Source organism: Malurus melanocephalus, unplaced genomic scaffold, assembly GCF_030028575.1.
Source record: "Malurus melanocephalus ecotype Western Australia unplaced genomic scaffold, MMel_1.1 scaffold_158, whole genome shotgun sequence".
Lineage (NCBI taxonomy): Eukaryota > Metazoa > Chordata > Aves > Passeriformes > Maluridae > Malurus > Malurus melanocephalus.
Genome location: NW_026623390.1, coordinates 680,855 through 693,282, shown reverse-complemented (window position 1 = coordinate 693,282; position 12,428 = coordinate 680,855). Strand labels below are relative to the sequence as shown.

General features: G+C 39.1%; 1 protein-coding gene across 1 annotated transcript in view; it reads left to right on the top strand.

Moving 5' to 3' along the window:
• Positions 1–8,544, top strand: part of PARP8 (poly(ADP-ribose) polymerase family member 8) — a 114,945-nt gene extending 106,401 nt beyond the window's left edge. The window contains exons 25-26 of the mRNA XM_057371809.1: positions 3,603–3,687; positions 4,297–8,544. Of these exons, the coding sequence (XP_057227792.1) occupies positions 3,603–3,687; positions 4,297–4,399 (188 nt within the window). The 3' untranslated portion in view covers positions 4,400–8,544. The remainder of the gene's footprint in view (positions 1–3,602; positions 3,688–4,296) is intronic.
• The last annotated feature ends 3,884 nt before the right edge of the window (positions 8,545–12,428 follow it).

Below are 12,428 nucleotides of genomic sequence, written 5' to 3'. Positions count from 1 at the left end.
ACAATTTTCACAGACAAATATATATATATTCAGACAAATATACTGATCATCTGGCAACCAGTATGTTCTCTTTGTTTGCTTCAAAAATTTTGTGAAGTTAAAATCTTGAAAGAATTGGCTATTCTATTATTAACTAATGAAACGTCAGCAGTTTTTGAGAGCAAAGAATTGTGACATTTGAATAAGAATTGCTCCAGTAGTTGGGAACTACTCTTAGAAATTCTATTAAATGCAATTTGCCCTTCATGTGGAGCATTTGTTTGTTTAAACAATAAAAATTAAAACAGAAGGTGGAAAATGTGTTATTTCAAAATAGAAGCTTACAGCTATACATAATAAGGATCTGTCAGTCAACATGAAAATGCAATTCGAACTTTACAGAAAAATAGAGAAATTTAGTTCTTAAACTTCCATAAGGAACAAAATTAATTACTTGGCCTTTAATGCCGGAATTTTAAAATATAAATTACATCTTTGACAAGGATTTTTTCATCCATGTTTTTCTTTCCTAGCACTTATTAATGGATTAGCAGTTTTATAAGGCTGAATTTTAAATATTTGGTAAAAGACATTTTGCAGCTTTCATATTCACTTCATTTTCCTGCGTAGAGAAGTATTTAGGGGAGATGGTTAATAAAGATTTTCTGTAAAATTAATTATAAGATAGAAATGTTTGTTAAAAACTGCAATTCATGAAAGAAATGGTATCCAAATTGAATATGCATACACTTATGGTACTGTTAGAATAATATAAACCAGGCTATTTCTGTTGTAAGGAGCCTACCACTGTCACCTAATTCCAATCCTGACCAACTCAGGGCTGCCCAAATGATAAAGCATGTTATTAAGGTCATTGTCTAAGTGCCTCTTAAACACTGACAGATTGGGAGCACTGACCACTCTTTAGGAAGGCTGAACCAGGGTCTGGCAACTTGTTACGGTTCAACTCCAGCTAGCAGCCATGCCCCATGCAGCCACTCACACTTTCCCCCATCAGAAGGACTGGGGAGAGAGTCAAAAGGGTGGAAGCCAGAAAGCTCATGGGTTGAGACAACGGCATTTTATAGGGAAAGCAAAAGCCATGCACCCCAGCAAAGCAAACCAAGAAATTAATTCATTGCTTCCCACAGGCAGGAAGGTGTTCAGCCACCTCCAGGAGAGCAGGGCCCCATTGCTCGTAAAGATTACTTGGGAAGACAAACCCCATCACTCCAAATGTACCCCCCATTCCTCCTCTTTTCCCCATTTTGTATGCTGAGCATGATGTCGCATGGTCTGGAATATCCCTGTGGTCAGTTGGGGTCACCTGTCCTGGCTGTGCCTCCTCCCACCCTCCCATACACCCCAACCCCCAGCCCAGCCTGGCAGCACRAGACACAGCAAAGGCCTTGGCTCTGTGTGAGCTCTGCTCAGCAATAACTAAAATATCTCTATTATCAATCCTGCATTCAGCATAAATCCAAAATATATCCCAAACCAGCCACTGGGGAGGAAATTAACTCTACCCCAGTCTAACCCAGCATACTACCATCGCAGTAAAGAAATCTTTCATAATGTGCTGTCTAAACCTCCCCAGTGCATCTTTGAGCCATCCCACACATGGTGTCACCGCAGACCAGGAGAGGTGCTCAGCCCCTCACCGTGCCCTTCCCTCCTCAGGAAGCTGCAGGGAGCAGGGAGGGCACCCCTCAGCCTCTTCTCCAAACTAGACAAACCAAACTCCTCCATTCCTCTCCAGGGCCTGTTTTCCAGCCCTCCCACCAGCTTTGTTTCCCTCCTCTGAGGGACCTTCCCAYCCTTCCCCACCTGCAGGGCCCAGCAGGGCCCATCTTGAGGCCGCCCCAAGGCCGAGCCCAGCAGGATCATCCCCTCTCTGGGCYGGGAGTACTGTGCTCTGGGATGGGGTTTAGGAATCTAAAATTCCTAAATGTTACAATTTTAAAATTCTGGGGCTGTCCAGGCACTGCTGAATCCAGTGTGATTCAGGACCATCCCCTCTCTGGGCCAGTTGTGCCGTGCTCGGTGCGCTGGRATGGGGTTTGTTTTTGGGGCTGTCCAGGCACTGCTGATCCCAGTGGGATCCAGGATCATCACCTCTCTGGGTTGGAAGTGATGTGCTCGGTGCTCTGGGATGGGATGGGATGGGATGGGATGGGATGGGATTTGTCCTTGGGGCTGCTGATCCCAGTGGGATCCAGGACCATCCCCTCTCTGGCCCGGGTGTGCCGTGCTCGGTGCTCTGGGATGGGGTTTGTCCTTGAGGCTGTCCAGGCACTGCTGATCCCAGTGGGATCCAGGACCATCCCCTCTCTGGGCCGGGTGTGACGTGCTCAGTGCTCTGGGATGGGGTTTGTCCTCGGGGCTCTTCGGGCACTGCTGACCCACACTGAGCCCAGCACCAGCCAGCCCCACATCCCTCCTGCAGCTGCCCAGCCTCTGCTCTCCCACTTTATCCCTGATCCCAGTGTTACTCTATCCCAGGTGCAGAATCCAGCATTTGGACTTGTTAAATTTTGKCCCACTGATGATTGTTCAGTCCAATCAATCTCRATCCCCCTGCAAGGCCTCTGGTTTCTCCAGAAATTCAACACCTCTGAGTGTTTGCATCAGCAAACTCGGCAACAGAGCATCCACCTGCTGCATCCAGAGGGGGGATAAATACACTGAAGAGAGCTGGCCATGGAGAAGAGCCCTGAGGAACATCAGTGGTGTGATCAGTCACCACCCAGACATTGCCCCATTCACTGCAACCCTTTGGGCTCAGTCCTTCAGCCAGTTCTTCACCCACCACACCATGAACCCACTCAGCCTGCAGCCGGATAACTTGCCTAGAAGTGAAATACACTTGGATATTTTTTCAAATTCATAGTTTTGGATATACACTTTTGGAAATACACTTGGATATTTGGATATACACTTTTGGATATACACTTTTGGATATACACTTTTGGATATACACTTTTGGATATTTTTGGAAATACACTTGGATATTTTCATCAAATTCAGATTGATAGTATAGCTTCTAGTTAGCAATAAAAAAACCCTTTTTTCCTGTGTTATTTTGCTGATAAACAACTTATCATCAAATACATGGAGCAAGTTTTGGCAACCTACTTGACCCAYTTGAGTCATAATTGCTATGGTTACTTTTTTAAAATATTTGATAGTATTGCACTTCCCAAATTTGCCATATAACAATTTTAAGCTTTGTCTTAAACATCCTGGTTTTGGATCAACCATCATCAAGCACAAATATCTGTTGCAAAGGCTGATTAGATGTCTCAGATCCTCCTTAGCAGCCCTATGGGTTTTTAAATTCRGTTTTTAGTAAATGCATTTTTTAAGCTTTCATTCCATTTAACTACTTGCTCCCATACATTAAGCATCTGTGTTTTCAAAGAAGTATGTTTTGGAATCAAGAATCAAGTTCACCTCCCTGTTTCTACTGGCAGCCAACTCACAATCTGTGCTGCACCACAGGCCTGTAGGGGAAAACTGCACATTCCCAAGACCTATTTAAAATGTATAAAACACCAAATCTTTTAGAGCAATGTTTTCCAGGCATGTTTTCATCACAATGAAATTTATTCTTTCCTTGATAGTGATAACCTCACCCGATCTGCACAAACATGGGGAGATATGGGTAGTTCCCAATACGGATCACGTGTGTACAAGATTTTTCTTTGTGTGAGTACAAAGCCTTTCTTAACATACAACTTCATACTAGACCTTTCTCTCACATTCCCTCCAATAGTTGTAATTAATTCTTTCTGATTCTGTTCAATATCGCTTCATTTTTTATCTTTCACTGTACTTACTTGTGCCAGGAGATACTTGGACAAACTAGTGGMAGAGATTTAGTAGATGTCTTGTTTTAGTGTAAATGAACCGAGAGTTAATGATTTTTCCCATTCAGTGGCATTGCTTCATATTATAATAAGTCTATCCATGTATTATAAAACATAATTTCTGTTTGGCTGTGTGTATTTAAGCTGGGGGATTCATTAAAGGCTTCCTGTATGTGCTGTGAGCATTTCCCCCTCTCAGCTAACCCTTGTCCCCTTTGGGTCTCAGTGGCTTATTCAGCCTCAGGGTTTCAGTGACGGTGGCAGATATCCACACTCCAGAGTTTAGGATCTGCATGTAAAGATGAAGCATAGCAGAGCACTTCAATGGAAACATGTTAACATATGGAATAAGCACTTTGAGAATGAGAGGTTTTGATGTTTTTTATGTAGATTAATAAAACACTAATATGATTTTATTTTCTGTACCTTTTTTTATTTTTTTTTGTAGTTATGAAGATGGTCAAGTGGGTGATACAAGTATAAACACACAGGAACCAAACATTCATAAAGAGATTCTCCGAGTCATTGGCAATCAAACTGCTACTGGTTAAAAGGACCACTCTTATTTAATTGATGTGAAGCCTTCCTCAGTCTCAAAGCTGGATTTTGAACTGAAGAAGATGCAAAAAACTAATTTATTATTATTATTCTACTAAGCAAATTAACCATTTGAATACTTACTGTTTTCTTACTTAGTATTTCGTATCTCATCAAAATACCTGAGATGGTATCAATTAGCAACTGTAGGGGTGCAAAGTCTATTATTATACTAAAACAATTAATAATTAAACAGGCATTTGGGTTGCTCACAATAAACAGACATTAAAAGGACTTTTGTGCTGATATTTTTATACTAAACTTCAATTGGAAGTTTTAGTACTGTATACTGGTATTTTAAATTTAGAATGACTGAATTACAAGTAAGAGAGAAGATTTTATAGCGGAGCACCTGTATTATGCAGGATACTTTGCAATAAGTAAAATATTCTCATATTAAAAACACAATAAAAGGTTGTCTGAAATATGTAAAATTGAAGAGATTGGTTACCTGCAGCTATATTTGATTCTTTTTATTTTACACAAATGCAGCTAGCATTTAGACTCAAAGGTGAAAACAACAATACTTTTTTTTTGTTTTATTGGGTGARAAAGAGCAAAATGAATGTGATGGTATATGTTCAGCTTTCTTTATCTTTTCTGGAAACACTGTCTTACCCATTAAGCAGCTCAGTTGCATTTTTTAATTATACAAGCCTAGAAAACACCTGAAAGTCCTGAAGCTGTTAATTTCCTTTTTAGATTTTTCATTTTTATATACTAGATTTTACAATTTCATTAGATCAATAAGGTTTTTTAATGTTTGCATCTAACTTCAGTGAAACTGCTCTGTGATTAAATTTATCCACATATTTTAAACTATATGCTGAGTTAAGGCTTTTACATGGTTGAGTTGATTGTTGGTGCATCAGAAAATATATACAAATGCAAAATTCTACTGATTGTGTCTTGGTGAAATAGTTTTATTAATTAATTTCTAAGTGATAAGATATCAATTTAAATATCTCTGTCTTTTAAATTATCAACTGTTTTTTCCGAGTGCRTATGATGGCAACACAGATAGAGAAGGGTCCAGTCTCCAAGGCATAAAGCATACCCTGTGCCCTGATGAATGCCCTTGGCAGCCCTCATGGTAGCTACGCTGAAGCATCAATCACACCCTTGAATATGGAGAGCAGTTCAACTTATCCATGTGTGCAAGTACTACAAGCCACCTCAGAAAGCAAAAATAGAATGAATTCTCTCTTATGTTACTTTCATAATAAAGATACTAAAGCACCAATAACAGCACAACAGAGCACAGGTGTGTTTGTTTCTTTTAAACAGAACTGAATAAGGTATGCTGTACTGGGTGATTCCTGCTTTCTAGTTCAAGCTAGACTCCTGTATTACTTGTTGCACTGAAGTGCCCTAAAAGTAAAATGCCTAGGAGAATATACATGCAGTTATATTTTAGCATTCCATTTGCTGGAAACTTTAGTTTTTTCTGGGTTCATAGTCAGACTTGTAAAGCCAATTCTCTTTGCAAATCCCTATTTTGCTATTAGATCTGTTGACTTGCACCCTCATTTGGTGGACCCCTAAACTGAGAATCACTACTGTAATTGTTATCTTTTGTGTTGGAATGCAGGCTAACTTCTTGAAACAAAGAGTTTTCCTGAAATTTGTCTGCATAAAGATTTCCATAGGTTATGTGACTGCACAAATTCAGCATTGTTCAGAAGTGAGGCTGAAACCCTGGCATGACCATCTCTGTGTAATGGTCCTGCCATATGTATCTGAATCACTGTATTTTGCCTAGCAAAAGGAAACTGGGAAGCAAGTTCACAAAGATGTCCTGTGATTATTTGCTGGGCTGATAGTCCACCACTCTGGGATGCTTCTTCCAAAAAAACTAGGAGAAAAGAGAGATGACCGTGAGTGAATTGGAGAAGCCAAGTAACATCTTCCACATCCCCTCAAGCTACAGCAGGGTCATGAACTAAACCCTTGAATGAGTCTGAAATGTAGGTAATGAGTCAACCTTTGTTTGCATTGMGGGGTCGTGATACTGGTCATGCGTGGTGCCATCATAAGTGTAACCCCAGAAAAGGGAAGAGAAAAAATACATTGCTGCCAAATTTTAAGGCTGCTCAGAGGTTTGTTTTAAATGGATGAGCCACATCCATTGTTGTGGGGGGAGGTGTAGGGGAAGGCAAGGGTCCACATTATATGGAGGCCTTGCTATTATAAAGTACCTGTCTCAGGGCGTGCTGAGGTGATTGACTTAATGGAGGAGAAGGATGATGCTCGAGGGTAAAAGGTAGAATGTGATAAGCACAGGCATTACAAACCAGTGGAAAAGGGCAAAATCTTTCAGGAGGAAAGGTAGTTCTGAAGGGATTAAAAAAGGCATTAGCTGCTCTGGTCCCACACAGTGCATAGCAGGAAAAGGGACTGGGAGAACCAAGCTGCAGCATAGGAATATGCAGCCCATGACAATACGGGACAGCACCGTGCCCAGGGCCACTAGGCCACCTGAAAAGGAGTCAGTGTCTATGGTACAGTGCAAATACACAAGCCCAGTGTCACACGTGAACAACAATTGAACTATAACCAAATTCTCTCACCAGAAACTCAGTTGCCTTTTTCTTTAGCCAGTGTATTAATGAGAAACTTCTAAGGCTTTGTACTATTTGCAGATGAATGTGACTCTTCAAGCCATTTAACAAAGTATTAGTTCTCATTGTTTTTAAAAGGTGAGGGGAAGGAGGAATGTTCATTTGGGATCTTTTACTCAAAAATAAATAATCTTTATATAGTAAGCTTCAAAGCTGAAACAAAGATTTTTATCACCAAGAACTGGAATGAAAAAGCCTTAGGATGAGATTTTCTTCAAAGGATTTGTGCTTTGGGGTTTCATGCAAAGTTGGAAGTTGCATGTTGCCAAATGCTTCCAAATAACTTACATTAACATGGATTCCAGGGAATGAAAAATAAAAACCCAGGGTCATTTGTGCAAGATCCTGTGTTATGCCCAAAGCCCTTGAATTTTCCATCATCTGTTACCTCACCCACATATTGGTGATAAAGCAATCATTGTAATTCCTGCTGTAAAGATGTAGGCTTTCCACAGATGTCTTTTAATCAAATAAAGTGGAGCCCCAAGCTCYGCCATGTCGCTTGGTAGAGATTTCTGTGAAGTCATTGCTGTCTCCGTACYCAACAGGGAGCAACAAAGGGAGTTCTTGATTAATAACTTACTAACTTCTTGTATCCTACAACAGAATGCAAGCCCTCCTCATGGTGGAAAGGTTTGACAGAAAAATTATGGTAGTACTTTAATGTTGCACCCTAGTTATGAATTGCTATATTTATACTGCTGAGTATCTTAAACATTGAGAAAGGAATCCAGAAAGATGCTTTTAAATCTTGAGATTCAGGCAAATATTTCTCATTCAAGGGCTAAATTGAGCAATTTGAGGTACCTTTTTCTATGACAGGCATCATAGCCCTGTTTTCTTTAACAGTGCTACACTGTTTTGATAACCTGAATCTTTGACTTCCTGTTACTTACCATAAAATGACCAGGTTGTGTAATATTTTAGTTAATGTTTTACAGGAACTAGTCAATGACACTGGAATTTTTTAGGCTTAGTTTTTTCCTCTACAGCCCTTGAAAAACTCTTAATGATGCTGAATGATTTTAACATAATAGCTGTTGGTACTAAAAATGCATATGATGAATTATGCTAACGGTATGCTTTTGTTAATACAAATATAAAGTCTCTCCAAATGAAGACTTTGTTCATAGATCAATTATATTTTGCGTATAAATTACTTACTGCTGTGGAAATAATTAGCATAATTCCAAACAGGATGAATGCAAAGTAGAAAAAAAGGGGACAACTGAGATTMATGATTTGGGAGGAGACTAAAAACCCCCCAAATCCTGAGCAAATGCAAAAGTAATATCTAACTACTTAAGAATTATATTAATTTAGATAGATTTTTTTCTTGGCTCTGGGAAATGAAAGAGATACGAAAAATATGAGCCATGGCTCACCATGTGCAGCCTCTGCTGGCAGCGCTGCTGCAGCTGGAATGGCCCTAGCCACCCATTCTCTTCTCCCCTGAGGCACACAGCATCCTGTGGTGGTTTTTTTTTTTTTTTTCCAAAAGAGGTGTAAATCTGTGCAGTTTCTTCATTACAAACACCACCTCAAGGTGAAGGATGATCATGTTGACTAAACCGAGCAAGGTCTGTTGTTTGTAGAGCAGTTATGATTCTGTGAAGCACCACAAATCATACAGAAAGGATCTTGAATCCAGTCAGATGAATTTATTCCTTTAGTAAATTCCACTCAGGAGTGGAGGGACCTGTGCTTTAGAAGGGGATAAATAAAGGGGATAAATAAAAGGGGATAAATAAAAATGGGAAAATTTGCTCCAAGCAGAGCGTCGTTCTGTGWGCACGGTGTTGTGTCAAATGCACAAGGATGTCGCCAGGAGTTTGAATTTCCCGATTTGTGTTTGGAAACAGGTCTGAAAGCACTGACCTCTTCTGTCTATCCTGGCATGTCAGTATTGTACTCCTGCTCACAGGCTGCAGCAGCACTGACAAGAGGCGAGGGAATAAAACAGCTGCTGTTCCATAGCATTTTGATTGCATGCTCCTGCTAAGTTTCAGTCTGCCACAGAACAGCTACAGTGTAAATTACTGCCCATTACACTTTGCATTGGGATTTTGTATATGTACTAGGCATAAGGCTTTTGTAAAGGGAAAAGAAATTAGTTTTTAGATGAACATATCTACTGTGTTGAAAACTTGTTGAAAAGATTGCATTAAACATTTATCAAAAAGTCAGTAAAAATAGTCCTTAGACATTTAATTTAAYGTTCTAAAAATAATTTTTGAACTTACCCAGTATATACTGTATCTTTGAATTTTAACAAACAGCCACTCCTTTATGTAAACGTAAAATATGCCAATGTTTCTTTTAACTCCATAGCCTTTTTTTCTCCAAATAAATTTATTAAATTCTGTGCACAAAATCATACTGCAGCCTGCTATTTAGCCTATGGTGCCTTAGAGTTACTCAAATATTTAACAAAATGGAGATAATGTAAATACTGCCAGAAGATCACTAAGGCCAAATATTTTCTCTATTCACTTTTTACTGCACTTGCTTTCTATTGCTATTTAAGCCTCTTTTATTCAGCTTTGTAACAGCTATAGCATTGTAGCCAATGTAAATGTTTACCTTCAATAAATCAGAATTTGTTCAACAAGCACTGGGCATTTGGGCACTATTTTGAGAACTCTGTTCGAAGTTATAACAGCCATCTAAGACTTAAACTGCATCCGAAGCAGTTTCTTTTGCTAATCTCAATGACATCTAAACGTTATGCCATGCTTTTACACATGTTCTTGAAGTAAAATTTTTTTGCGGTTATCTTTTTAAAAACGTTTAGATGARCAATAAAAACAGCTTTTCTTGCAGTATGTATCTGAATGGGTTACTATAATTAAAGCATTGTTTTGCATGTACAGTATCATAAAATATGTAAGGGTGTCTCAAGATGCTTTTTATAATTGCTTTTAAAGAAGTCCTCTGTTTTTCTGTAGAACTGTTTTTGTCATGAAAACAGAGCAAGTATATGACAACCATGTCATACTTTAATGTGGCTATGTTTAAAGTATAAATGCACATCTGCAACTCATAAAATATGCAGACATTTGTGGGACTGGTTATTAATTCAGTGAGTGTACTGGTTTTTTCACTGCCTGTGAGCTCATTTTAATTACCTGGGTGGATATGGCTTGCAACTTTTGAAAGTTTTATCTTTTGTTTGTTGAAATTATTATTTTGTTACTGCAGATTTTGGATTCAAAGAGACAAATTGGTGCTATTATTGTGACTGCTGTGAAGAGTGTTACACGAAATATTAATATCAGACAAAAAAGATGCATCATTGCTGCTCTAAATGATTGATAATTTGCCTTTGATTTAAGTGTACATGCTGGAGCTTGAATTCTCTAATGGAAGAGATATTCCAAATTTTGGGGATCTTAAATTTGTAAGGATCAATTACCAAACTCACAAAAGAAGAGCTGAATCAGTGGGGAAATCTCAGACCTCTGTAGAATTGGTACCCACAGAGAGCAGGAGGGACAGAATTTGTATTTGCCTTGGCTTAATTCACTTCATTTCCAAGTGGCTACATCACAAGTTCTCTCACTATGCAGCAATATTATTTTTTTGTTGAGAAGGTCTGTGGAATACTGTATTCACCTGTTGAGCAGTTTCATGTGAGACCCAAGAGGTTAGTAATCCAAACAGTAATTGGCAGCAGTAAAAAAAAAATATTGCAATGAATAAGAACTACTTTCAAATGCATTTTTAACAAGAGGAAGAGCAGAAAATATTCTAAGAAGATATTGTGATTGCAAAAAGTGCACACTATTTTCATTAAGCTGTGTTTGCACACTTGACCAACTTCTTTTTTTTTTTAATTAGTGTGCAGTAGAACAAATAATTTGGCACAGGGGTCACAACCTGGGCCCCCTCCAAGAGGCATTTGTCCTCCTGAAATATTGGGAGGCAACTTAAAAGAGCTGCATTAAAGGGATGAAGCCAATAGAAGCTGAGGGCCACAACTTTGCTGTGCCCCAGCTCTCAGCCCAGTGCAAACATGTCAAGAGCAGAAAACTTAAGGAATGAAACAAAAGGCTCAGTGCCTTGCAAACACCTAGTGTCAGAACAGGTGAAAAACAGGAACAGCACTTGGAAAAAGAATAAATKGGCATTTTTATTAGACCACATTGTAGATCCCTCAGGTTGGTTTTCTTAAATATTGCAAACATTTTCCATTCACAGTCAAGGGAGAGAGGTGTAATCCAACACACAGAAATTGGAGCCTCTGAGCAGGGCATAAGACCTTTTTAGCATCAGCACTGTATGTAGCAAACCCATGTGCAAGGCGTCAGCTGTTGGATTCAAGCCAGTTCCAGAAAACTGGCATTTAGCAAGACGCTGAAGCTGTGGGAATTACTCTAGCAGCAGGAACAGTGACTGCTGCAGAAGCAAGAACAGCACTAGTCTCCAGGGATCATGTCTGGAAAAAAATACAGGAACTCCTGGCTTATGGTTTGCTCAACAAAAGCCAGAGCTTATCATCAGCAAAGCAATTCTAATTTGTAACTTTTTAAAGAGAAAGCTTTCCATTGTTTGGGAGAAATGAGAAGGGAAAAAAAAAAAAAAAGGGTAGTTTTCTTCAGCCTGCTGTCCTGTAAGCTGGATGGTTCAGTCTAGTAGCATGTCTGGGGCAATGTCCCACTGTACTTGCATTTGGCAGGTTTGCTTACAGCAGTAGTTAGCAGCTTTCTTATAGATATCAGGCAGAATGAGGAATGTCTCAATTACCTGACGGTTCCTTGGAGCCTGTCTTATATTTTATAGATGTATTCTAGTGGAGTCTCTACAGGTAAACTATTCCAGAAAGGGAACAGGTGGCTGATATTTTCCTTGCTGGTTTTCAGCTCTAATCAGACTGTTCGTCCAACACGAGCTGCTGAATTTTGCTTACTGTTTAAAAGAAAAATCCTTCATCTTTCCTGATCCTTCCATCTCTCCTAGACAAATAGCTTGGAGCTCGGGTGTATTTCCATTCACAACCATCTAGCAAGGTTAATTCAGTATGAAAAAGTTCAAAGATGAGAGGAGTCAGAGCCTAAACAAGGAATAGGTATAAATGTAATTTGAATATCTATAGATGAAAATGCATAAGTATATATTTAAAATTTTGCATATAGGAACATAAGCTGAAAGAGTGCTTTTGACTCCAAACTAAGGATCCCAATATAATTTACAAAACTTCTGACAAATGCAATGTATTAGAAACAGTTTTTAACTACCCTAAATTTATAGGTTTTGGTAGATATGACTTGCTGACTTTTCGTCAATGACATGTTTCACTAGAGGCTTTTATATTTTTGCCTGTGGGGAATTCAGTCACACCTGCTCTGTCTGTGTTACCACA